This window comes from Heterodontus francisci, unplaced genomic scaffold (genome assembly GCF_036365525.1).
Source record: "Heterodontus francisci isolate sHetFra1 unplaced genomic scaffold, sHetFra1.hap1 HAP1_SCAFFOLD_648, whole genome shotgun sequence".
NCBI classification, from domain to species: Eukaryota; Metazoa; Chordata; class Chondrichthyes; order Heterodontiformes; family Heterodontidae; genus Heterodontus; species Heterodontus francisci.
In genome coordinates this window covers 656,645-682,748 of record NW_027142125.1, presented here as the reverse complement: position 1 = coordinate 682,748, position 26,104 = coordinate 656,645, and the positions used below count along the sequence as shown (strand labels likewise).

Below are 26,104 nucleotides of genomic sequence, written 5' to 3'. Positions count from 1 at the left end.
AGCAGAGAGAGAGGGGGGCGGGAGCAGAGAGAGAGGGGGGCGGGAGCAGAGAGAGAGGGGGGCGGGAGCAGAGAGAGAGGGGGGCGGGAGCAGAGAGAGAGGGGGGCGGGAGCAGAGAGAGAGGGGGGCGGGAGCAGAGAGAGAGGGGGGCGGGAGCAGAGAGAGAGGGGGGCGGGAGCAGAGAGAGAGGGGGGCGGGAGCAGAGAGAGAGGGGGGCGGGAGCAGAGAGAGAGGGGGGCGGGAGCAGAGAGAGAGGGGGGCGGGAGCAGAGAGAGAGGGGGGCGGGAGCAGAGAGAGAGGGGGGCGGGAGCAGAGAGAGAGGGGGGCGGGAGCAGAGAGAGAGGGGGGCGGGAGCAGAGAGAGAGGGGGGCGGGAGCAGAGAGAGAGGGGGGCGGGAGCAGAGAGAGAGGGGGGCGGGAGCAGAGAGAGAGGGGGGCGGGAGCAGAGAGAGAGGGGGGCGGGAGCAGAGAGAGAGGGGGGCGGGAGCAGAGAGAGAGGGGGGCGGGAGCAGAGAGAGAGGGGGGCGCGGGCAGAGAGAGAGGGGGGCGGGAGCAGAGAGAGAGGGGGGCGGGAGCAGAGAGAGAGGGGGGCGGGAGCAGAGAGAGAGGGGGGCGGGAGCAGAGAGAGAGGGGGGCGGGAGCAGAGAGAGAGGGGGGCGGGAGCAGAGAGAGAGGGGGGCGGGAGCAGAGAGAGAGGGGGGCGGGAGCAGAGAGAGAGGGGGGGCGGGAGCAGAGAGAGAGGGGGGCGGGAGCAGAGAGAGAGGGGGGCGGGAGCAGAGAGAGAGGGGGGCGGGAGCAGAGAGAGAGGGGGGCGGGAGCAGAGAGAGAGGGGGGCGGGAGCAGAGAGAGAGGGGGGCGGGAGCAGAGAGAGAGGGGGGCGGGAGCAGAGAGAGAGGGGGGCGGGAGCAGAGAGAGAGGGGGGCGGGAGCAGAGAGAGAGGGGGGCGGGAGCAGAGAGAGAGGGGGGCGGGAGCAGAGAGAGAGGGGGGCGGGAGCAGAGAGAGAGGGGGGCGGGAGCAGAGAGAGAGGGGGGCGGGAGCAGAGAGAGAGGGGGGCGGGAGCAGAGAGAGAGGGGGGGCGGGAGCAGAGAGAGAGGGGGGGCGGGAGCAGAGAGAGAGGGGGGCGGGAGCAGAGAGAGAGGGGGGCGGGAGCAGAGAGAGAGGGGGGCGGGAGCAGAGAGAGAGGGGGGCGGGAGCAGAGAGAGAGGGGGGCGGGAGCAGAGAGAGAGGGGGGCGGGAGCAGAGAGAGAGGGGGGCGGGAGCAGAGAGAGAGGGGGGCGGGAGCAGAGAGAGAGGGGGGCGGGAGCAGAGAGAGAGGGGGGCGGGAGCAGAGAGAGAGGGGGGCGGGAGCAGAGAGAGAGGGGGGCGGGAGCAGAGAGAGAGGGGGGCGGGAGCAGAGAGAGAGGGGGGCGGGAGCAGAGAGAGAGGGGGGCGGGAGCAGAGAGAGAGGGGGGCGGGAGCAGAGAGAGAGGGGGGCGGGAGCAGAGAGAGAGGGGGGCGGGAGCAGAGAGAGAGGGGGGCGGGAGCAGAGAGAGAGGGGGGCGGGAGCAGAGAGAGAGGGGGGCGGGAGCAGAGAGAGAGGGGGGCGGGAGCAGAGAGAGAGGGGGGCGGGAGCAGAGAGAGAGGGGGGCGGGAGCAGAGAGAGAGGGGGGCGGGAGCAGAGAGAGAGGGGGGCGGGAGCAGAGAGAGAGGGGGGCGGGAGCCGAGAGAATGAGGGAGCAGGGAGAATGAGGGAGCAGGGAGAATGAGGGAGCAGAGAGAATGAGGGAGCAGAGAGAATGAGGGAGCAGAGAGAATGAGGGAGCAGAGAGAATGAGGAGCAGAGAGAATGAGGGAGCAGAGAGAATGAGGGAGCAGAGAGAGAGAGAATGAGGGAGCAGAGGGAGAGAGAATGAGGGAGCAGAGAGGGAAAGAGAATGAGGGAGCAGAGGGAGAGAGAATGAGGGAGCAGAGGGAGAGAGAATGAGGGAGCAGAGAGAGAGAGAGAATGAGGGAGCAGAGAGAGAGAGAGAATGAGGGAGCAGAGAGAGAGAGAATGAGGGAGCAGAGAGAGAGAGAGAATGAGGGAGCAGAGGGAGAGAGAGAGAATGAGGGAGCAGAGGGAGAGAGAGAGAATGAGGGAGCAGAGAGAGACAGAGAATGAGGGAGCAGAGGTAGTGAGGATGAGGAAGCGGAAAGAGGGGTGGGAACATGAGGAAGAGTTATCCTGGTTTTCCGGAGTACCACAACTGCTTTTTTTGGGATCAGTGACTACCCAGAGCTGAGGACACGGGGGAGCCCACGTCAGCCATGTTGTAAATCTCAATGACCATTCCCTTTCTGAATAGAAAACGCCGGCCAGCGGGACACAGAGATCGTACCGGGCATCACCGGGCACGTCTGTCCGCTGGCTCCGGCTGACCAGGCAGAGGCCAGGGAGCTGAGGTGGCAGCCCGGAGGAGGGAGACGCAGGCCAGATTGAAGTGTGCCCGGGCCCGCGCTGAACCAAGGTCGGGTACGTACGTAGGTGGCGACGGTGCTGGCCTCGGCGGTTACCACCGCCAGGTAGAGGAAAGGGGCAGAGCCCAGGAGTCCGCACGCGCACACCAGCGGGTCTGCCCGCGGGTTAACCTTGCGATACCGCTTGCTGATCTCCACGCCGGCACCAACACCCAGGAAGCCCGTGATGCAGGTGATGATCCCAAAGAGCAAACTGCAGCGAGAGACAGAAGGGAGGGAGGAGGGAGGGAGGGAGGGAGGGGTTACAGAATGGGGGAGGGGGCGTCAGGGTCAGGAGCAGGGGGGAATGCCAGGCGGGGGAAAGTAGGGAAAGAAACAAAAGATTTTATTCAGCATTGCACTGAAGCATTTAAAATAGACAGTGCGGCGCTCCCTCAGTACTGACCCTCCGACAGCGCGGCACTCCCTCAGTACTGACCCTCCGACAGTGCGGCACTCCCTCAGTACTGACCCTCTGACAGTGCGGCACTCCCTCAGTACTGACCCTCCGACAGCGCGGCACTCCCTCAGTACTGACCCTCCGACAGTGCGGCACTCCCTCAGTACTGACCCTCCGACAGCACGGCACTCCCTCAGTACTGACCCTCCGACAGTGCGGCACTCCCTCAGTACTGACCCTCCGACAGAGCGGCACTCCATCAGTACTGACCCTCCGACAGTGCGGCACTCCCTCAGTACTGACCCTCCGACAGTGCGGCACTCCCTCAGTACTGACCCTCCGACAGTGCGGCACTCCCTCAGTACTGACCCTCCGACAGAGCGGCACTCCCTCAGTACTGACCCTCCGACAGTGCGGCACTCCCTCAGTACTGACCCTCCGACAGAGCGGCACTCCCTCAGTACTGACCCTCCGACAGAGCGGCACTCCCTCAGTACTGACCCTCCGACAGAGCGGCACTCCGTCAGTACTGACCTTCCGACAGTGCGGCACTCCGTCAGTACTGACCCTCTGACAGTGCGGCACTCCCACAGTACTGACCCTCCGACAGTGCGGCACTCCCACAGTACTGACCCTCCGACAGAGCGGCGCTCCGTCAGTACTGACCCTCCGACAGAGCGGCACTCCCTCAGTACTGACCCTCCAACAGAGCGGCACTCCCTCAGTACTGACCGTCCAACAGAGCGGCACTCCCTCAGTACTGACTCTCCGACAGTGCGCCGCTCCCTCAGTACTGACACTCCGACAGTGCGGCACTCCCTCAGTACTGACCCTCCAACAGAGCGGCACTCCCTCAGTACTGACCCTCCAACAGTGCGGCGCTCCGTCAGTACTGACCCTCCGACAGAGCGGCACTCCCTCAGTACTGACCCTCCGACAGAGCGGCACTCCCTCAGTACTGACCCTCCAACAGTGTGGCGCTCCGTCAGTACTGACCCTCCGACAGAGCGGCACTCCCTCAGTACTGACCCTCCGACAGAGCGGCACTCCCTCAGTACTGACCCTCCGACAGAGCGGCACTCCCTCAGTACTGACCCTCCGACAGAGCGGCGCTCCGTCAGTACTGACCCTCCGACAGAGCGGCACTCCCTCAGTACTGACCCTCCGACAGAGCGGCACTCCCTCAGTACTGACCCTCCGACAGTGCGGCACTCCCTCAGTACTGACCCTCCGACAGTGCGGCACTCCCTCAGTACTGACCCTCCGACAGTGCGGCACTCCCTCAGTACTGACCCTCCGACAGTGCGGCACTCCCTCAGTACTGACCCTCCGACAGTGCGGCACTCCCTCAGTACTGACCCTCCGACAGTGCGGCACTCCCTCAGTACTGACTCTCCGACAGTGCGGCGCTCCCTCAGTACTGACCCTCCGACAGTGCGGCGCTCCGTCAGTACTGACCCTCCGACAGAGCGGCACTCCCTCAGTACTGACCCTCCGACAGTGCGGCGCTCCGTCAGTACTGACCCTCCGACAGAGCGGCACTCCCTCAGTACTGACCCTCTGACAGTGCGGAGCTCTCTCAGTACTGACCCTCTGACAGTGCGGCACTCCCTCAGTACTGACCCTCCGACAGTGCGGCACTCCCTCAGTACTGACCCTCTGACAGTGCGGCACTCCCTCAGTACTGACCCTCCGACAGTGCGGCCCTCCCTCAGTACTAACCCTCCGACAGTGCGGTCCTCCCTCAGTACTAACCCTCCGACAGTGCGGCCCTCCCTCAGTACTGACACTCCGACAGTGCGGCCCTCCCTCAGTACTGACCCTCCGACAGTGCGGCCCTCCCTCAGTACTGACCCTCCGACAGTGCGGCACTCCCTCAGTACTGACCCTCCGACAGTGCGGCACTCCCTCAGTACTGACCCTCCGAAAGCGCGGCACTCCCTCAGTACTGGCGATCAGCGAGTGTCACCCTGGGGATGAATCTCTGGGGAGGGTTGCGTGCGCGTGTGGAGTTGGGAGGGAAGACGGAGCAGAAAATGGGGCCACGTCTTGTGGACTCCAAAGGGGAAAAATGACTTCCAGTCGGAAAGATCCCAGACGAAGTCGTGCAGGAACCGACCCGTGAGTGTCCAATTACCGAAGAATGGCCGATGAAGGCTTCGAGTGTGGATTTTTTGCAGGCCACGTGTGTGAGGGAGAGAGACACCGAGAGTGAGCAACAGGGACCCTCGAGAATCCGCCTCCAGTGGCAGGAGGGCTTGGCAAGCGGAGGAGACACGGGAGGAGGCCATTTGGCCCCTCGAGCCTGTTCCGCCATTCAGCTCGGCTCCATCGAGAGTATTAGGTCCAATTGTGGTCGCCAAACATGAGGGAGGATGCCGAGGCCTCGGAGAGGGCGCCGAGGGGATTGACCAGAATGGACCGAGGGATGAGGGCCTTCAGTTAATGTGGAGGGACTGGGGAGAAGTTTGGGTGGTTCAGCTCGGAGCAGAGCAGGTTAAGAGGAGATTAAATCGAGGCGTTCGAAACCAGGAAGGGTTTGGCTGGAGTAAATAAGGAGAAACTGTTCCCAATGGCGGGAGGGTCGGTAAGCAGAGGGACACAGATAGGAGGCCGAAAGAACCAGAGGCGACATGAGGAAATATTCTTTGAACGCAGCAAGTTGTTGTGATCTGGAACGCGCTGCCTGAAAGGGCGGTGGAAGCAGATTCAATAGGAACTTTCGAAAGGGGGAAAAAAAAATTGCAGTGCACTTTCAGCATGTAAACATTCTGGCTGTCACGGTGCGGGTGCGGGCTCTGGGCAGTAGGTGGCGAAGTGGATTTTTCAGCTGCCTGTGGGGAACAGCGTTCCCACTGTACAGATATAAAAAGACCAAGGTAGGCTACCTGTCCAGAGAGTTACACGGCCCATTTGTGCACGGCTTCACGGTACCTTGCACCAACTGGGCACGGAACAGGTATGCTGGCGCCCACAGAGCCAGGGTCCCCGTGACGAATGCCACCGAAGTGAAGCCCAGGGAGGAGAGCAGAAAGCTGTAACTGTGGGAAGGAGAGGGAGAAAGACATACAGGAACACAGTAAGTAAACGGCCTAAGATTCCAAATTTAGCCACGCGATGCAGTAACAGCCCAGAAATGAGAAATGGAAGGAGATGTCACAGTGCGTTAGACACACTGTCCTTTCCCTCCTCTGGGACCGGGTGTCACAGTGTGTTAGATACACTGTCCTTTCCCTCCTCTGGGACCGGGTGTCACAGTGTGTTAGATACACTGTCCTTTCCCTCCTCTGGGACCGGGTGTCACAGTGTGTTAGATACACTGTCCTTTCCCCCTCTGGGACCGGGTGTCACAGTGTGTTAGATACTTTGTCCTTTCCCCCTCTGGGACTGGGTGTCACAGTGTGTTAGATACACTGTCCTTTCCCCCTCTGGGACCGGGTGTCACAGTGTGTTAGATACACTGTCCTTTCCCCCTCTGGGACCGGGTGTCACAGTGTGTTAGATACTTTGTCCTTTCCCCCTCTGGGACTGGGTGTCACAGTGTGTTAGATACACTGTCCTTTCCCTCCTCTGGGACCGGGTGTCACAGTGTGTTAGATACACTGTCCTTTCCCCCTCTGGGACCGGGTGTCACAGTGTGTTAGATACACTGTCCTTTCACAGTCTCCAGGACCTGGTGTCACAGTGTGTTAGATACACTGTCCTTTCACACTCTCCAGGACCTGGTGTCACAGTGCGTTAGATACACTGTCCTTTCACACTCTCCAGGACCTGGTGTCACAGTGTGTTAGATACACTGTCCTTTCACAGTCTCCAGGACCTGGTGTCACAGTGCATCAGATACACTGTCCTTTCCCTCCTCTGGGACTGGGTGTCACAGTGTGTTAGATGCACTGTCCTTTCCCCCTCTGGGACCGGGTGTCACGGTGTGTTAGATACACTGTCCTTTCCCCCTCTGGGACCGGGTGTCACAGTGCGTTAGATACACTGTCCTTTCCCCCTCTGGGACCGGGTGTCACAGTGCGTTAGATACACTGTCCTTTCCCCCCTCTGGGACCGGGTGTCACAGTGTGTCAGATACACTGTCCTTTCCCCCTCTGGGACCGGGTGTCACGGTGTGTTAGATACACTGTCCTTTCCCTCCTCTGGGACTAGGTGTCACAGTGCGTTAGATACACTGTCCTTTCCCTCCTCTGGGACCGGGTGTCACGGTGTGTTCGATACACTGTCCTTTCTCCGTCTGGGACCGGGTGTCACAGTGCGTTAGATACACTGTCCTTTCCCCCTCTGGGACCGGGTGTCACGGTGTGTTCGATACACTGTCCTTTCTCCGTGTGGGACCGGGTGTCACAGTGTGTTAGATACACTGTCCTTTCCCCCTCTGGGTCCGGGTGTCAGTGTGTTAGATATACTGTCGTTTCCCCCTCTGGGACCGGGTGTCACAGTGTGTTAGATGCACTGTCCTTTCCCCCTCTGTGACAGGGTGTCACAGTGCGTTAGATACACTGTCCTTTCCCCCTCTGGGACTGGGTGTCACAGTGCGTTAGATATACTGTCCTTTCCAACTCTGGGACCGGGTGTCACGGTGTGTTAGATACACTGTCCTTTCCCCCCTCTGGGATTGGGTGTCACAGTGCGTTAGATACACTGTCCTTTCCCCCTCTGGGACCGGGTGTCACAGTGTGTTAGATGCACTGTCCTTTCCCCCTCTGGGACCAGGTGTCACGGTGTGTTCGATACACTGTCCTTTCCCCCTCTGGGAGCGGGTGTCACAGTGCGTTAGATACACTGTCCTTTCTCCGTCTGGGACCGGGTGTCACAGTGCGTTAGATATACTGTCCTTTCCCCCTCTGGGACCGGGTGTCACGGTGTGTTCGATACACTGTCCTTTCTCCGTCTGGGACCGGGTGTCACAGTGTGTTAGATGCACTGTCCTTTCCCCCTCTGTGACCGGGTGTCACAGTGCGTTAGATACACTGTCCTTTCCCCCTCTGGGTCCGGGTGTCACAGTGTGTTAGATATACTGTCGTTTCCCCCTCTGGGACCGGGTGTCACAGTGTGTTAGATGCACTGTCCTTTCACCCTCTGGGACTGGGTGTCACAGTGCGTTTGATACACTGTCCTTTCGCCCCTCTGGGACTGGGTGTCACAGTGCGTTAGATACACTGTCCTTTCCCCCTCTGGGACCGGGTGTCACAGTGTGTTAGATACACTGTCCTTTCCCCCTCTGGGACCGGGTGTCACAGTGTGTTAGATATACTGTCGTTTCCCCCTCTGGGACCGGGTGTCACAGTGTGTTAGATACACTGTCCTTTCCCCACTCTGGGACCGGGTGTCACAGTGTGTTAGATACACTGTCCATTCACCCCTCTGGGTCCAGGTGTCACAGTGTGTTAGATACACTGTCCATTCACCCCTCTGGGTCCAGGTGTCACAGTCTGTTAGATACACTGTCCTTTCCCCCTCTGGGACCGGGTGTCACAGTGTGTTAGATACACTGTCCTTTCCAACTCTGGGACCGGGTGTCACGGTGTGTTAGATACACTGTCCTTTCCCCCTCTGGGACCGGGTGTCACAGTGTGTTAGATACACTGTCCTTTCCCCCCTCTGGGACCGGGTGTCACAGTGCATCAGATACACTGTCCTTTCCCTCCTCTGGGACTGGGTGTCACAGTGTGTTAGATGCACTGTCCTTTCCCTCCTCTGTGACCGGGTGTCACAGTGCGTTAGATACACTGTCCTTTCCCCCTCTGGGACCGGGTGTCACGGTGTGTTAGATACACTGTCGTTTCCCCCTCTGGGACCGGGTGTCACAGTGCGTTCGATACACTGTCCTTTCCCCCCTCTGGGACCGGGTGTCACAGTGTGTCAGATACACTGTCCTTTCCCCCTCTGGGACCGGGTGTCATAGTGTGTTAGATACACTGTCCTTTCCCCCTCTGGGACCGGGTGTCACAGTGCATTAGATACACTGTCCTTTCCCTCCTCTGGGACTGGGTGTCACAGTGTGTTAGATGCACTGTCCTTTCCCTCCTCTGTGACCGGGTGTCACAGTGCGTTAGATATACTGTCCTTTCCCCCTCTGGGACCAGGTGTCACGGTGTGTTCGATACACTGTCCTTTCCCCCCTCTGGGACCGGGTGTCACAGTGCGTTAGATATACTGTCCTTTCCCCCTCTGGGACCGGGTGTCACAGTGCGTTAGATATACTGTCCTTTCCCCCTCTGGGACCGGGTGTCACGGTGTGTTCGATACACTGTCCTTTCTCCGTCTGGGACCGGGTGTCACGGTGTGTTCGATACACTGTCCTTTCTCCGTCTGGGACCGGGTGTCACAGTGTGTTAGATACACTGTCCTTTCTCCGTGTGGGACCGGGTGTCACAGTGTGTTAGATACACTGTCCTTTCCCCCTCTGGGTCCGGGTGTCAGTGTGTTAGATATACTGTCGTTTCCCCCTCTGGGACCGGGTGTCACGGTGTGTAAGATGCACTGTCCTTTCCCCCTCTGTGACAGGGTGTCACAGTGTGTTAGATGCACTGTCCTTTCCCCCCTCTGGGACCGGGTGTCACAGTGTGTTAGATACACTGTCCTTTTCCCCTCTGGGACCGGGTGTCACAGTGTGTTAGATGCACTGTCCTTTCCCCCTCTGGGACCAGGTGTCACAGTGTGTTAGATACACTGTCCTTTCCCCACTCTGGGACCGGGTGTGACAGTGTGTTAGATACACTGTCCATTCACCCCTCTTGGACCGGGTGTCACAGTGTGTTAGATACACTGTCCTTTCCCCCCTCTGGGACCGGGTGTCACAGTGTGTTCGATACACTGTCCTTTCCCCCTCTGTAACAGTGTGTTCGTGGTGCAGGGAGCTCACACTTACTTCTTGGAGAGCGCTTTGACGTCAGTGAGCCAGGATGTGTTGATGAGTGCTCTTTCTGATCTCTGCTCCACGGCGCCTCTCGGAGGCTCCGGCACCACAAACACCAGCAGTAGCACAGCCACCAGACCCAGAGCCGGAGTCACCTTAAAGGGGCACGGGGAACAAGGAGGGAGAGATGGGACGTAAGCAGTGAGCTGCTGAGCAATGAAGCAGCCATGCACACACGACTGCACCAACGCTCTCACAACTAAGGGAGTGTCGTGCTGTCAGATGGTTAGTACTGAGGGAGGGCCGCACTGTCCGAGGGTTAGTACTGAGTGAGCGCCGGCTGCCGGAGGGTCAGTACTGAGGGAGGGCCGCACTGTCCGAGGGTTAGTACTGAGTGAGCGCCGCACTGTCCGAGGGTCAGTACTGAGAGAGCGCCGCGCTGCCGGAGGGTCAGTACTGAGGGAGCGACGCACTGTCGGAGGGCAGGTACTGAGGGAGAGCCGCACTGTCGGAGGGTCAGTACTGAGGGAGCGCCGCGCTGTCCGAGGGTTAGTACTGAGAGAGCGCCGCACTGTCGGAGGGTCAGTACTGAGAGAGCGCCGCACTGTCGGAGGGTCAGTACTGAGAGAGCGCCGCACTGTCGGAGGGTCAGTACTGAGAGAGCGCCGCACTGTCGGAGGGTCAGTACTGAGGGAGAGCCGCACTGTCGGAGGGTCAGTACTGAGGGAGCTCCGCGCTGTCAGAGGGTCAGTACTGAGGGAGCGCCGCACTGTCGGAGGGTCAGTACTGAGGGAGCGCCGCGCTGTCGGAGGGTCATACTGAGGGAGCGCCGCACTGTCGGAGGGTCAGTACTGAGGGAGCTCCGCACTGTCGGAGGGTCAGTACTGAGGGAGTGCCGCACTGTCGGAGGGTCAGTACTGAGGGAGAGCCGCACTGTCGGAGGGTCAGTACTGAGGGAGAGCCGCACTGTCGGAGGGTCAGTACTGAGGGAGGGCCGCACTGTCAGAAGGTCAGTACTGAGGGAGGGCGGCGCTGTCCGAGGGTTAGAACTGAGGGAGCGCCGCACTGTCGGAGGTTCAGTACTGAGACAGCCCCGCATTGTCGGAGGGTCAGGACTGAGGGAGCTCTGCACTGTCGGAGGGTCAGGACTGAGACAGCCCCGCACTGTCGGAGGGTCAGGACTGAGGGAGCGTCGCGCTGTTGGAGGGTCAGTACTGAAGGAGTGCCGCACTGTCGGATGGTCAGTCCCGAGGGAGTCGTGCACTGTCGGAGGGTCAGTACTGAGGGAGCGACACACTGTCGGAGGGTAGGTACTGAGGGAGTGCCGCACTGTCGGAGGGTCAGGACTGAGGGAGCTCCGCACTGTCGGAGGGTCAGGACTGAGGGAGCTCCGCACTGTCGGAGGGTCAGGACTGAGGGAGCTCCGCACTGTCGGAGGGTCAGGACTGAGGGAGCTCCGCACTGTCGGAGGGTCAGGACTGAGGGAGCTCCGCACTGTCGGAGGGTCAGGACTGAGGGAGCTCCGCACTGTCGGAGGGTCAGGACTGAGGGAGCTCCGCACTGTCGGAGGGTCAGGACTGAGGGAGCTCCGCACTGTCGGAGGGTCAGGACTGAGGGAGCTCCGCACTGTCGGAGGGTCAGTACTGAGGGAGCTCCGCACTGTAGGAGGGTCAGGACTGAGGGAGTGCCGCACTGTCGGATGGTCAGTCCTGAGGGAGTCCTGCACTGTCGGAGGGTCAGTACTGAGGGTGCTCCGCACTGTCGGAGGGTCAGTACTGAGGGTGCTCCGCACTGTCGGAGGGTCAGTGCTGAGGGAGCACCGCACTGTCGGAGGGTCAGTGCTGAGGGAGCACCGCAAGGTCGGAGGGTCAGTGCTGAGGGAGCACCGCAAGGTCGGACGGTCAGTACTGAGGGAGCACCGCACTGCTTGAGGGTCAGTACTGGGGGAGCGCCGCACTGTCGGAGTTTCAGTCCTGAGGGAGTGCCGCACTGTCGAAGGGTCAGTACTGAGGGAGCACCGCGCTGTCGGAGTGTCAGTGGAGGGAGCGCCACACTGTCGGAGGGTCAGTACTGAGGGAGCGCCGCACTGTCGGAGGGTCAGTACTGAGGGAGCACCGCGCTGTCGGAGTGTCAGTGGAGGGAGCGCCACACTGTCGGAGGGTCAGTACTGAGGGAGTGCCGCACTGTCGGAGTTTCAGTCCTGAGGAAGCGCCGCACTGTCGGAGGGTCAGTACTGAGGGAGCGCCGCACTGTCGGAGGGTCAGTACTGAGGGAGCGCCGCACTGTCGGAGGGTCAGTACTGAGGGAGCGCCGCACTGTCGGAGGGTCAGTACTGAGGGAGCGCCGCACTGTCGGAGGGTCAGTACTGGGGGAGCGCCGCACTGTCGGAGTTTCAGTCCTGAGGGAGCGCCGCACTGTCGGAGGGTCAGTACTGAGGGAGCGCCGCACTGTCGGAGGGTCAGTACTGAGGGAGCGCCGCACTGTCGGAGGGTCAGTACTGAGGGAGCGCCGCACTGTCGGAGGGTCAGTAGAGGGAGCGCCACACTGTCGGAGGGTCCGTACTGAGGGAGTGCCGCACTGCCGGAGGGTCAGTACTGAGGGAGCGACGCACTGTCGGAGGTTAGGTACTGAGGGAGGGCCGCACTGTCGTGGGGTCAGTACTGAGAGAGCGCCGCGCTGCCGGAGGGTCAGTACTGAGGGAGCGACGCACTGTCGGAGGGCAGGTACTGAGGGAGCGCCGCGCTGCCGGAGGGTCAGCACTGAGGGAGCGACGCACTGTCGGAGGGCAGGTACTGAGGGAGTGCCGCACTGTCGGAAGGTCAGTACTGAGGGAGCTCCGCGCTGTCAGAGGGTCAGTACTGAGGGAGCGCCGCACTATCAGAGGGTCAGTACTGAGGGAGCGCCGCGCTGTCGGAGGGTCAGTACTGAGGGAGTGCCACACTGTCGGAGGGTCAGGACTGAGGGAGTGCGGCGTTGTCGGAGGGTTAGAACTGAGGGAGCGCCGCGGTGCTGGAGGGTCAGTACTGAGGGAGCTCTGCACTGTCGGAGGTTTAGTACTGAGACAGCCCCGCACTGTCGGAGGGTCAGGACTGAGGGAGCGTCGCGCTGTAGGAGGGTCAGTACTGAAGGAGTGCCGCACTGTCGGATGGTCAGTCCCGAGGGAGTCGTGCACTGTCGGAGGGTCAGTACTGAGGGAGCGACGCACTGTCGGAGGGTAGGAACTGAGGGAGTGCCGCGCTGTCTAAGGGTCAGTACTGAGGGAGCGACGCACTGTCGGAGGGTAGGTACTGAGGGAGTGCCGCACTGTCGGAGGGTCAGTACTGAGGGTGCGCCGCACTGTCGAAGGGTCAGTACTGAGGGAGAGCCGCACTGTCGAAGGGTCAGTACTGAGGGAGAGCCGCACTGTCGAAGGGTCAGTACTGAGGGAGCGCCGCACTGTCGGAGGGTCAGTACTGAGGGAGCGCCGCACTGTCGGAGGGTCAGTACTGAGGGAGCGCCGCGCTGTAGGAGGGTCAGTACTGAGGGAGTGCCGCACTGTCGGATGGTCAGTCCCGAGGGAGTCGTGCACTGTCGGAGGGTCAGTACTGAGGGAGCGACGCACCGTCGGAGGGTCAGTACTGAGGGAGTGCCGCACTGTCGGAAGGTCAGTACTGAGGGAGCGCCGCGCTGTCGGAGGGTCAGTACTGAGGGAGTGCGGCCTTGTCCGAGGGTTCGAACTGAGGGAGCGCCGCGGTGCTGGAGGGTCAGTACTGAGGGAGCGCCGCGGTGCTGGAGGGTCAGTACTGAGGGAGCGCCGCGGTGCTGGAGGGTCAGTACTGAGGGAGCGCCGCACTGTCGGAGGGTCAGTACTGAGGGAGCGCCGCACTGTCGGAGGGTCAGTACTGAGGGAGCGCCGCACTGTCGGAGGGTCAGTACTGAGGGAGCGCCGCACTGTCGGAGGGTCAGTACTGAGGGAGCGCCGCACTGTCGGAGGGTCAGTACTGAGGGAGCGCCGCACTGTCGGAGGGTCAGTACTGAGGGAGCGCCGCACTGTCGGAGGGTCAGTACTGAGGGAGCGCCGCACTGTCGGAGGGTCAGTACTGAGGGAGCGCCGCACTGTCGGAGGGTCAGTACTGAGGGAGCGCCGCACTGTCGGAGGGTCAGGCCTGAGGGAGTGCGGCCTTGTCCGAGGGTTCGAACTGAGGGAGCGCCGCGGTGCTGGAGGGTCAGTACTGAGACAGCGCCGCACTGTCGGAGGGTCAGTACTGAGGGAGCTCTGCACTGTCGGAGGGTCAGTACTGAGGGAGCGCCGCACTGTCGGAGGGTCAGTACTGAGGCAGCGCAGCACTGTCGGAGGGTCAGTACTGAGGGAGCGCCGCACTGTCGGAGGGTCAGTACTGAGGGAGCGCCGCACTGTCGGAGGGTCAGTACTGAGGGAGTGCAGCACTGTCGGAGGGTCAGTACTGAGGGAGCGCCGCACTGTCGGAGGGTCAGTACTGAGGGAGCGCCGCACTGTCGGAGGGTCAGTACTGAGGGTGCGCCGCACTGTCGGAGGGTCAGTACTGAGGGAGCTCCGCGCTGTCGTAGGGTCAGGCCTGAGGGAGTGCGGCCTTGTCCGAGGGTTCGAACTGAGGGAGCGCCGCGGTGCTGGAGGGTCAGTACTGAGACAGCGCCGCACTGTCGGAGGGTCAGTACTGAGGGAGCTCTGCACTGTCGGAGGGTCAGTACTGAGGGAGCGCCGCACTGTCGGAGGGTCAGTACTGAGGGAGCGCCGCACTGTCGGAGGGTCAGTACTGAGGGAGCGCCGCACTGTCGGAGGGTCAGTACTGAGGGAGCGCCGCACTGTCGGAGGGTCAGTACTGAGGGAGCGCCGCACTGTCGGAGGGTCAGTACCGAGGGAGCGCCGCACTGTCGGAGGGTCAGTACCGAGGGAGCGCCGCTCTGTCGGAGGGTCAGTACTGAGGGAGCGCCGCTCTGTCGGAGGGTCAGTACTGAGGGAGCGCCGCACTGTCGGAGGGTCAGTACTGAGGGAGCGCCGCACTGTCGGAGGGTCAGCACTGAGGGAGCGCCGCACTGTCGGAGGGTCAGCACTGAGGGAGCGCCGCACTGTCGGAGGGTCAGTACTGAGGGAGTTCCGCACTGTCGGAGGGTCAGTACTGAGAGAGTGCCGCACTGTCGGAGGGTCAGTCCTGAGGGAGCGCCGCACTGTCAGAGGGTCAGTACTGAGGGAGCGCCGCACTGTCGGAGGGTCAGCACTGAGAGAGCGCCGCACTGTCGGAGGGTCAGTACTGAGAGAGCGCCGCACTGTCGGAGGGTCAGTACTGAGAGAGCGCCGCACTGTCGGATGGTCAGTACTGAGGGAGCTCCGCACTGTCGGAGGGTCAGTACTGAGGGAGCGCCGCACTGTCGGAGGGTCAGCACTGAGAGAGTGCCGCACTGTCGGAGGGTCAGCACTGAGAGAGTGCCGCACTGTCGGAGGGTCAGCACTGAGAGAGTGCCGCACTGTCGAAGGGTCAGTACTGGGAGAGCGCCGCACTGTCGGATGGTCAGTACTGAGGGAGCTCCGCACTGTCGGAGGGTCAGTACTGAGGGAGCGCCGCACTGTCGGAGGGTCAGCACTGAGAGAGTGCCGCACTGTCGGAGGGTCAGTACTGGGAGAGCGCCGCACTGTCGGATGGTCAGCACTGAGAGAGTGCCGCACTGTCGGAGGGTCAGTACTGGGAGAGCGCCGCACTGTCGGATGGTCAGTCCCGAGGGAGTCGTGCACTGTCGTAGGGTCAGTACTGAGGGAGTGACGCACTGTCGGAGGGTAGGTACTGAGGCAGCGCCGCACTGTTGGAGGGTCAGTAATGAGGGAGCGCCGCACTGTCGGAGGGTCAGTACAGAGGGAGTGCCGCACTGAGGGTCAGTACAGAGGGAGCTCCGCACTGTCGGAGGGTCAGTGCTGAGGGAGCTCCGCACTGTCGGAGGGTCAGTACTGAGGGTGCTCCGCACTGTCGGAGTGTCAGTACTGAGAGAGTGCCGCACTGTCGGACGGTCAGTACTGAGGGAGCGCCGCACTGTCAGAGGGTCAGTACTGAGGGAGCAACGCACTGTCGGAGGGTCAGTACTGAGGGAGCGCCGCACTGTCAGAGGGTCAGTACTGAGGGAGCACCGCACTGTCGGAGGGTCAGTACTGAGGGAGCACCGCACTGTCGGAGGGTCAGCACTGAGAGAGTGCCGCACTGTCGGAGGGTCAGTACTGGGAGAGCGCCGCACTGTCGGAGGGTCAGTACTGAGGGAGCGTCGCACTGTCGGAGGGTCAGTACTGAGGGAGCACCGCACTGTCGGAGGGTCAGCACTGAGAGAGTGCCGCACTGTCGGAGGGTCAGTACTGGGAGAGCGCCGCACTGTCGGATGGTCAGTCCCGAGGGAGTCGTGCACTGTCGGATGGTCAGTACTGAGGGAGCGACGCACCGTCGGAGGGTCAGTACTGAGGGAGTGCCGCACTGTCGGAGGGTCAGTACTGAGAGAGCGCCGCACTGTCGGATGGTCAGTACTGTGGGAGTGCCGCACTGTCGGAGGGTCAGTACTGGGAGAGCGCCGCACTGTCGGAGGGTCAGTACTGAGAGAGCGCCGCACTGTCGGAGGGTCAGTACTGGGAGAGCGCCGCACTGTCGGAGGGTCAGTACTGTGGGAGTGCCGCACTGTCGGAGGGTCAGTACTGGGAGAGCGCCGCACTGTCGGATGGTCAGTACTGAGGGAGCTCCGCACTGTCGGAGGGTCAGTACTGAGGGAGCGCCGCACTGTCGGAGGGTCAGTACTGAGGGAGCTCCGCGCTGTCAGAGGGTCAGTACTGAGGGAGCGCCGCACTATCGGAGGGTCAGTACTGAGGGAGCGCCGCGCTGTCGGAGGGTCAGTACTGAGGGAGTGCCACACTGTCGGAGGGTCAGGACTGAGGGAGTGCGGCGTTGTCGGAGGGTTAGAACTGAGGGAGCGCCGCGGTGCTGGAGGGTCAGGACTGAGGGAGCTCTGCACTGTCGGAGGTTTAGTACTGAGACAGCCCCGCACTGTCGGAGGGTCAGGACTGAGGGAGCGTCGCGCTGTAGGAGGGTCAGTACTGAAGGAGTGCCGCACTGTCGGATGGTCAGTCCCGAGGGAGTCGTGCACTGTCGGAGGGTCAGTACTGAGGGAGCGACGCACTGTCGGAGGGTAGGAACTGAGGGAGTGCCGCGCTGTCTAAGGGTCAGTACTGAGGGAGCGACGCACTGTCGGAGGGTAGGTACTGAGGGAGTGCCGCACTGTCGGAGGGTCAGTACTGAGGGTGCGCCGCACTGTCGAAGGGTCAGTACTGAGGGAGCGCCGCACTGTCGGAGGGTCAGTACTGAGGGAGCGCCGCACTGTCGGAGGGTCAGTACTGAGGGAGCGCCGCGCTGTAGGAGGGTCAGTACTGAGGGAGTGCCGCACTGTCGGATGGTCAGTCCCGAGGGAGTCGTGCACTGTCGGAGGGTCAGTACTGAGGGAGCGACGCACCGTCGGAGGGTCAGTACTGAGGGAGTGCCGCACTGTCGGAAGGTCAGTACTGAGGGAGCGCCGCGCTGTCGGAGGGTCAGTACTGAGGGAGTGCGGCCTTGTCCGAGGGTTCGAACTGAGGGAGCGCCGCGGTGCTGGAGGGTCAGTACTGAGGGAGCGCCGCGGTGCTGGAGGGTCAGTACTGAGGGAGCGCCGCGGTGCTGGAGGGTCAGTACTGAGGGAGCGCCGCACTGTCGGAGGGTCAGTACTGAGGGAGCGCCGCACTGTCGGAGGGTCAGTACTGAGGGAGCGCCGCACTGTCGGAGGGTCAGTACTGAGGGAGCGCCGCACTGTCGGAGGGTCAGTACTGAGGGAGCGCCGCACTGTCGGAGGGTCAGTACTGAGGGAGCGCCGCACTGTCGGAGGGTCAGTACTGAGGGAGCGCCGCACTGTCGGAGGGTCAGTACTGAGGGAGCGCCGCACTGTCGGAGGGTCAGTACTGAGGGAGCGCCGCACTGTCGGAGGGTCAGTACTGAGGGAGCGCCGCACTGTCGGAGGGTCAGTACTGAGGGAGCGCCGCACTGTCGGAGGGTCAGGCCTGAGGGAGTGCGGCCTTGTCCGAGGGTTCGAACTGAGGGAGCGCCGCGGTGCTGGAGGGTCAGTACTGAGACAGCGCCGCACTGTCGGAGGGTCAGTACTGAGGGAGCTCTGCACTGTCGGAGGGTCAGTACTGAGGGAGCGCCGCACTGTCGGAGGGTCAGTACTGAGGCAGCGCAGCACTGTCGGAGGGTCAGTACTGAGGGAGCGCCGCACTGTCGGAGGGTCAGTACTGAGGGAGCGCCGCACTGTCGGAGGGTCAGTACTGAGGGAGTGCAGCACTGTCGGAGGGTCAGTACTGAGGGAGAGCCGCACTGTCGGAGGGTCAGTACTGAGGGAGCGCCGCACTGTCGGAGGGTCAGTACTGAGGGTGCGCCGCACTGTCGGAGGGTCAGTACTGAGGGAGCTCCGCGCTGTCGTAGGGTCAGGCCTGAGGGAGTGCGGCCTTGTCCGAGGGTTCGAACTGAGGGAGCGCCGCGGTGCTGGAGGGTCAGTACTGAGACAGCGCCGCACTGTCGGAGGGTCAGTACTGAGGGAGCTCTGCACTGTCGGAGGGTCAGTACTGAGGGAGCGCCGCACTGTCGGAGGGTCAGTACTGAGGGAGCGCCGCACTGTCGGAGGGTCAGTACTGAGGGAGCGCCGCACTGTCGGAGGGTCAGTACTGAGGGAGCGCCGCACTGTCGGAGGGTCAGTACTGAGGGAGCGCCGCACTGTCGGAGGGTCAGTACCGAGGGAGCGCCGCACTGTCGGAGGGTCAGTACTGAGGGAGCGCCGCTCTGTCGGAGGGTCAGTACTGAGGGAGCGCCGCTCTGTCGGAGGGTCAGTACTGAGGGAGCGCCGCACTGTCGGAGGGTCAGTACTGAGGGAGCGCCGCACTGTCGGAGGGTCAGCACTGAGGGAGCGCCGCACTGTCGGAGGGTCAGCACTGAGGGAGCGCCGCACTGTCGGAGGGTCAGTACTGAGGGAGTTCCGCACTGTCGGAGGGTCAGTACTGAGAGAGTGCCGCACTGTCGGAGGGTCAGTCCTGAGGGAGCGCCGCACTGTCAGAGGGTCAGTACTGAGGGAGCGCCGCACTGTCGGAGGGTCAGCACTGAGAGAGCGCCGCACTGTCGGAGGGTCAGTACTGAGAGAGCGCCGCACTGTCGGAGGGTCAGTACTGGGAGAGCGCCGCACTGTCGGATGGTCAGTACTGAGGGAGCTCCGCACTGTCGGAGGGTCAGTACTGAGGGAGCGCCGCACTGTCGGAGGGTCAGCACTGAGAGAGTGCCGCACTGTCGGAGGGTCAGCACTGAGAGAGTGCCGCACTGTCGGAGGGTCAGCACTGAGAGAGTGCCGCACTGTCGAAGGGTCAGTACTGGGAGAGCGCCGCACTGTCGGATGGTCAGTACTGAGGGAGCTCCGCACTGTCGGAGGGTCAGTACTGAGGGAGCGCCGCACTGTCGGAGGGTCAGCACTGAGAGTGCCGCACTGTCGGAGGGTCAGTACTGGGAGAGCGCCGCACTGTCGGATGGTCAGCACTGAGAGAGTGCCGCACTGTCGGAGGGTCAGTACTGGGAGAGCGCCGCACTGTCGGATGGTCAGTCCCGAGGGAGTCGTGCACTGTCGGATGGTCAGTCCCGAGGGAGTCGTGCAATGTCGTAGGGTCAGTACTGAGGGAGTGACGCACTGTCGGAGGGTAGGTACTGAGGCAGCGCCGCACTGTTGGAGGGTCAGTAATGAGGGAGCGCCGCACTGTCGGAGGGTCAGTACAGAGGGAGTGCCGCACTGAGGGTCAGTACAGAGGGAGCTCCGCACTGTCGAAGGGTCAGTGCTGAGGGAGCTCCGCACTGTCGGAGGGTCAGTACTGAGGGTGCTCCGCACTGTCGGAGTGTCAGTACTGAGAGAGTGCCGCACTGTCGGACGGTCAGTACTGAGGGAGCGCCGCACTGTCAGAGGGTCAGTACTGAGGGAGCAACGCACTGTCGGAGGGTCAGTACTGAGGGAGCGCCGCACTGTCAGAGGGTCAGTACTGAGGGAGCACCGCACTGTCGGAGGGTCAGTACTGAGGGAGCACCGCACTGTCGGAGGGTCAGCACTGAGAGAGTGCCGCACTGTCGGAGGGTCAGTACTGGGAGAGCGCCGCACTGTCGGAGGGTCAGTACTGAGGGAGCGTCGCACTGTCGGAGGGTCAGTACTGAGGGAGCACCGCACTGTCGGAGGGTCAGCACTGAGAGAGTGCCGCACTGTCGGAGGGTCAGTACTGGGAGAGCGCCGCACTGTCGGATGGTCAGTCCCGAGGGAGTCGTGCACTGTCGGATGGTCAGTACTGAGGGAGCGACGCACCGTCGGAGGGTCAGTACTGAGGGAGTGCCGCACTGTCGGAGGGTCAGTACTGAGAGAGCGCCGCACTGTCGGATGGTCAGTACTGTGGGAGTGCCGCACTGTCGGAGGGTCAGTACTGGGAGAGCGCCGCACTGTCGGAGGGTCAGTACTGAGAGAGCGCCGCACTGTCGGAGGGTCAGTACTGGGAGAGCGCCGCACTGTCGGAGGGTCAGTACTGTGGGAGTGCCGCACTGTCGGAGGGTCAGTACTGGGAGAGCGCCGCACTGTCGGATGGTCAGTACTGAGGGAGCTCCGCACTGTCGGAGGGTCAGTACTGAGGGAGCGCCGCACTGTCGGAGGGTCAGCACTGAGAGAGCGCCGCACTGTCGGAGGGTCAGTACTGGGAGAGCGCCGCACTGTCGGATGGTCAGTCCCGAGGGAGTCGTGCACTGTCGGATGGTCAGTCCCGAGGGAGTCGTGCAATGTCGTAGGGTCAGTACTGAGGCAGCGACGCACTGTCGGAGGGTAGGTACTGAGGGAGTGCCGCACTGTCGGAGGGTAGGTACTGAGGGAGCGCCGCACTGTTGGAGGGTCAGTAATGAGGGAGCGCCGCACTGTCGGAGGGTCAGTACAGAGGAAGTGCCGCACTGAGGGTCAGTACAGAGGGAGCTCCGCACTGTCGGAGGGTCAGTGCTGAGGGAGCTCCGCACTGTCGGAGGGTCAGTACTGAGGGTGCTCCGCACTGTCGGAGTGTCAGTACTGAGAGAGTGCCGCACTGTCGGAGGGTCAGTACTGAGGGAGCGCCGCACTGTCGGAGGGTCAGTACTGAGGGAGCACCGCACTGTCGGAGGGTCAGCACTGAGAGAGTGCCGCACTGTCGGAGGGTCAGTACTGGGAGAGCGCCGCACTGTCGGAGGGTCAGTACTGGGAGAGCGCCGCACTGTCGGATGGTCAGTACTGAGGGAGCTCCGCACTGTCGGAGGGTCAGTACTGAGGGAGTGCCGCACTGTCCGAGGGTCAGTACTGAGGCAGCGCAGCACTGTCGGAGGGTCAGTACTGAGGGAGCGCCGCACTGTCGGAGGGTAAGTACTGAGGGAGCGCCGCGCTGTCGGAGGGTCAGTACTGAGGGAGTGCAGCACTGTCGGAGGGTCAGTACTGAGGGAGCGCCGCACTGTCGGAGGGTCAGTACTGAGGGAGCGCCGCACTGTCGGAGGGTCAGTACTGAGGGAGCTCCGCGCTGTCGTAGGGTCAGGCCTGAGGGAGTGCGGCCTTGTCCGAGGGTTCGAACTGAGGGAGCGCCGCGGTGCTGGAGGGTCAGTACTGAGACAGCGCCGCACTGTCGGAGGGTCAGTACTGAGGGAGCTCCGCACTGTCGGAGGGTCAGTACTGAGGGAGCGCCGCACTGTTGGAGGGTCAGTACTGAGGGAGCGCCGCACTGTCGGAGGGTCAGTACTGAGGGAGCGCCGCACTGTCGGAGGGTCAGTACTGAGGGAGCGCCGCACTGTCGGAGGGTCAGTACTGAGGGAGCGCCGCACTGTCGGAGGGTCAGTACTGAGGGAGCGCCGCACTGTCGGAGGGTCAGTACTGAGGGAGCGCCGCACTGTCGGAGGGTCAGTACTGAGGGAGCGCCGCACTGTCGGAGGGTCAGTACTGAGGGAGCGCCGCACTGTCGGAGGGTCAGTACTGAGGGAGCGCCGCACTGTCGGAGGGTCAGTACTGAGGGAGCGCCGCACTGTCGGAGGGTCAGTACTGAGGGAGCGCCGCACTGTCGGAGGGTCAGCACTGAGGGAGCGCCGCACTGTCGGAGGGTCAGCACTGAGGGAGCGCCGCACTGTCGGAGGGTCAGTACTGAGGGAGTTCCGCACTGTCGGAGGGTCAGTACTGAGAGAGTGCCGCACTGTCGGAGGGTCAGTCCTGAGGGAGCGCCGCACTGTCAGAGGGTCAGTACTGAGGGAGCGCCGCACTGTCGGAGGGTCAGCACTGAGAGAGCGCCGCACTGTCGGAGGGTCAGTACTGAGAGAGTGCCGCACTGTCGGAGGGTCAGTACTGGGAGAGCGCCGCACTGTCGGATGGTCAGTACTGAGGGAGCTCCGCACTGTCGGAGGGTCAGTACTGAGGGAGCGCCGCACTGTCGGAGGGTCAGCACTGAGAGAGTGCCGCACTGTCGGAGGGTCAGCACTGAGAGAGTGCCGCACTGTCGGAGGGTCAGCACTGAGAGAGTGCCGCACTGTCGGAGGGTCAGCACTGAGAGAGTGCCGCACTGTCGGATGGTCAGTACTGAGGGAGCTCCGCACTGTCGGAGGGTCAGTACTGAGGGAGCTCCGCACTGTCGGAGGGTCAGTACTGAGGGAGTGCCGCACTGTCCGAGGGTCAGTACTGAGGCAGCGCAGCACTGTCGGAGGGTCAGTACTGAGGGAGCGCCGCACTGTCGGAGGGTCAGTACTGAGGGAGCGCCGCGCTGTCGGAGGGTCAGTACTGAGGGAGTGCAGCACTGTCGGAGGGTCAGTACTGAGGGAGCGCCGCACTGTCGGAGGGTCAGTACTGAGGGAGCGCCGCACTGTCGGAGGGTCAGTACTGAGGGTGCGCCGCACTGTCGGAGGGTCAGTACTGAGGGAGCTCCGCGCTGTCGTAGGGTCAGGCCTGAGGGAGTGCGGCCTTGTCCGAGGGTTCGAACTGAGGGAGCGCCGCGGTGCTGGAGGGTCAGTACTGAGACAGCGCCGCACTGTCGGAGGGTCAGTACTGAGGGAGCTCTGCACTGTCGGAGGGTCAGTACTGAGGGAGCGCCGCACTGTCGGAGGGTCAGTACTGAGGGAGCGCCGCACTGTCGGAGGGTCAGTACTGAGGGAGCGCCGCACTGTCGGAGGGTCAGTACTGAGGGAGCGCCGCACTGTCGGAGGGTCAGTACTGAGGGAGCGCCGCACTGTCGGAGGGTCAGTACTGAGGGAGCGCCGCACTGTCGGAGGGTCAGTACTGAGGGAGCGCCGCACTGTCGGAGGGTCAGTACTGAGGGAGCGCCGCACTGTCGGAGGGTCAGTACTGAGGGAGCGCCGCACTGTCGGAGGGTCAGTACTGAGGGAGCGCCGCACTGTCGGAGGGTCAGTACTGAGGGAGCGCCGCACTGTCGGAGGGTCAGCACTGAGGGAGCGCCGCACTGTCGGAGGGTCAGCACTGAGGGAGCGCCGCACTGTCGGAGGGTCAGTACTGAGGGAGTTCCGCACTGTCGGAGGGTCAGTACTGAGAGAGTGCCGCACTGTCGGAGGGTCAGTCCTGAGGGAGCGCCGCACTGTCAGAGGGTCAGTACTGAGGGAGCGCCGCACTGTCGGAGGGTCAGCACTGAGAGAGCGCCGCACTGTCGGAGGGTCAGCACTGAGAGAGTGCCGCACTGTCGGAGGGTCAGTACTGGGAGAGCGCCGCACTGTCGGATGGTCAGTACTGAGGGAGCTCCGCACTGTCGGAGGGTCAGTACTGAGGGAGCGCCGCACTGTCGGAGGGTCAGCACTGAGAGAGTGCCGCACTGTCGGAGGGTCAGCACTGAGAGAGTGCCGCACTGTCGGAGGGTCAGCACTGAGAGAGTGCCGCACTGTCGAAGGGTCAGTACTGGGAGAGCGCCGCACTGTCGGATGGTCAGTACTGAGGGAGCTCCGCACTGTCGGAGGGTCAGTACTGAGGGAGCGCCGCACTGTCGGAGGGTCAGCACTGAGAGAGTGCCGCACTGTCGGAGGGTCAGTACTGGGAGAGCGCCGCACTGTCGGAGGGTCAGTACTGGGAGAGTGCCGCACTGTCGGAGGGTCAGTACTGGGAGAGCGCCGCACTGTCGGAGGGTCAGTACTGGGAGAGCGCCGCACTGTCGGAGGGTCAGTACTGGGAGAGCGCCGCACTGTCGGATGGTCAGTACTGAGGGAGCTCCGCACTGTCGGAGGGTCAGTACTGAGGGAGCGCCGCACTGTCGGAGGGTCAGCACTGAGAGAGTGCCGCACTGTCGGAGGGTCAGCACTGAGAGAGTGCCGCACTGTCGGAGGGTCAGTACTGGGAGAGCGCCGCACTGTCGGATGGTCAGTCCCGAGGGAGTCGTGCACTGTCGGATGGTCAGTCCCGAGGGAGTCGTGCAATGTCGTAGGGTCAGTACTGAGGGAGCGACGCACTGTCGGAGGGTAGGTACTGAGGGAGTGCCGCACTGTCGGAGGGTAGGTACTGAGGCAGCGCCGCACTGTCGGAGGGTCAGTAATGAGGGAGCAACGCACTGTCGGAGGGTAGGTACTGAGGGAGTGCCGCACTGAGGGTCAGTACAGAGGGAGCTCCGCACTGTCGGAGGGTCAGTGCTGAGGGAGCTCCGCACTGTCGGAGGGTCAGTACTGAGGGTGCTCCGCACTGTCGGAGTGTCAGTACTGAGAGAGTGCCGCACTGTCGGACGGTCAGTACTGAGGGAGCGCCGCACTGTCAGAGGGTCAGTACTGAGGGAGCACCGCACTGTCGGAGGGTCAGTACTGAGGGAGCGCCGCACTGTCAGAGGGTCAGTACTGAGGGAGCGCCACACTGTCAGAGGGTCAGTACTGAGGGAGCGCCACACTGTCAGAGGGTCAGTACTGAGGGAGCACCGCACTGTCGGAGGGTCAGCACTGAGAGAGTGCCGCACTGTCGGAGGGTCAGCACTGGGAGAGCGCCGCACTGTCGGAGGGTCAGTACTGAGGGAGCGTCGCACTGTCGGAGGGTCAGTACTGAGGGAGCACCGCACTGTCGGAGGGTCAGTACTGAGGGAGCACCGCACTGTCGGAGGGTCAGCACTGAGAGAGTGCCGCACTGTCGGAGGGTCAGTACTGGGAGAGCGCCGCACTGTCGGATGGTCAGTCCCGAGGGAGTCGTGCACTGTCGGATGGTCAGTACTGAGGGAGCGACGCACCGTCGGAGGGTCAGTACTGAGGGAGTGCCGCACTGTCGGAGGGTCAGTACTGAGAGAGCGCCGCACTGTCGGAGGGTCAGTACTGTGGGAGCGACGCACCGTTGGAGGGTCAGTACTGAGGGAGTGCCGCACTGTCGGAGGGTCAGTACTGAGAGAGCGCCGCACTGTCGGAGGGTCAGTACTGGGAGAGCGCCGCACTGTCGGATGGTCAGTACTGTGGGAGTGCCGCACTGTCGGAGGGTCAGTACTGGGAGAGCGCCGCACTGTCGGAGGGTCAGTACTGAGAGAGCGCCGCACTGTCGGAGGGTCAGTACTGTGGGAGTGCCGCACTGTCGGAGGGTCAGTACTGTGGGAGTGCCACACTGTCGGAGGGTCAGTACTGGGAGAGCGCCGCACTGTCGGAGGGTCAGTACTGTGGGAGTGCCGCACTGTCGGAGGGTCAGTACTGGGAGAGCGCCGCACTGTCGGATGGTCAGTACTGAGGGAGCTCCGCACTGTCGGAGGGTCAGTACTGAGGGAGCGCCGCACTGTCGGAGGGTCAGCACTGAGAGAGTGCCGCACTGTCGGAGGGTCAGTACTGGGAGAGCGCCGCACTGTCGGATGGTCAGTCCCGAGGGAGTCGTGCACTGTCGGATGGTCAGTCCCGAGGGAGTCGTGCAATGTCGTAGGGTCAGTACTGAGGGAGCGACGCACTGTCGGAGGGTAGGTACTGAGGGAGTGCCGCACTGTCGGAGGGTAGGTACTGAGGGAGCGCCGCACTGTTGGAGGGTCAGTAATGAGGGAGCGCCGCACTGTCGGAGGGTCAGTACAGAGGGAGTGCCGCACTGAGGGTCAGTACAGAGGGAGCTCCGCACTGTCGGAGGGTCAGTGCTGAGGGAGTGCAGCACTGTCGGAGGGTCAGTACTGAGGGAGCGCCGCACTGTCGGAGGGTCAGTACTGAGAGAGTGCCGCACTGTCGGAGGGTCAGTACTGAGGGTGCGCCGCACTGTCGGAGGGTCAGTACTGAGGGAGCTCCGCGCTGTCGTAGGGTCAGGCCTGAGGGAGTGCGGCCTTGTCCGAGGGTTCGAACTGAGGGAGCGCCGCGGTGCTGGAGGGTCAG

General features: G+C 62.9%; 1 protein-coding gene across 1 annotated transcript in view; it reads right to left on the bottom strand.

Annotated features, from left to right (window-relative positions):
- The window catches only part of LOC137366650 (protein spinster homolog 1-like), a 68,384-nt gene that overhangs the window by 8,429 nt on the left and 33,851 nt on the right, over positions 1-26,104 (bottom strand). The window contains exons 6-8 of the mRNA XM_068028338.1: positions 9,753-9,895; positions 5,764-5,916; positions 2,500-2,689 (exon numbers count right to left, since the gene is read on the bottom strand). Of these exons, the coding sequence (XP_067884439.1) occupies positions 2,500-2,689; positions 5,764-5,916; positions 9,753-9,895 (486 nt within the window). The remainder of the gene's footprint in view (positions 1-2,499; positions 2,690-5,763; positions 5,917-9,752; positions 9,896-26,104) is intronic.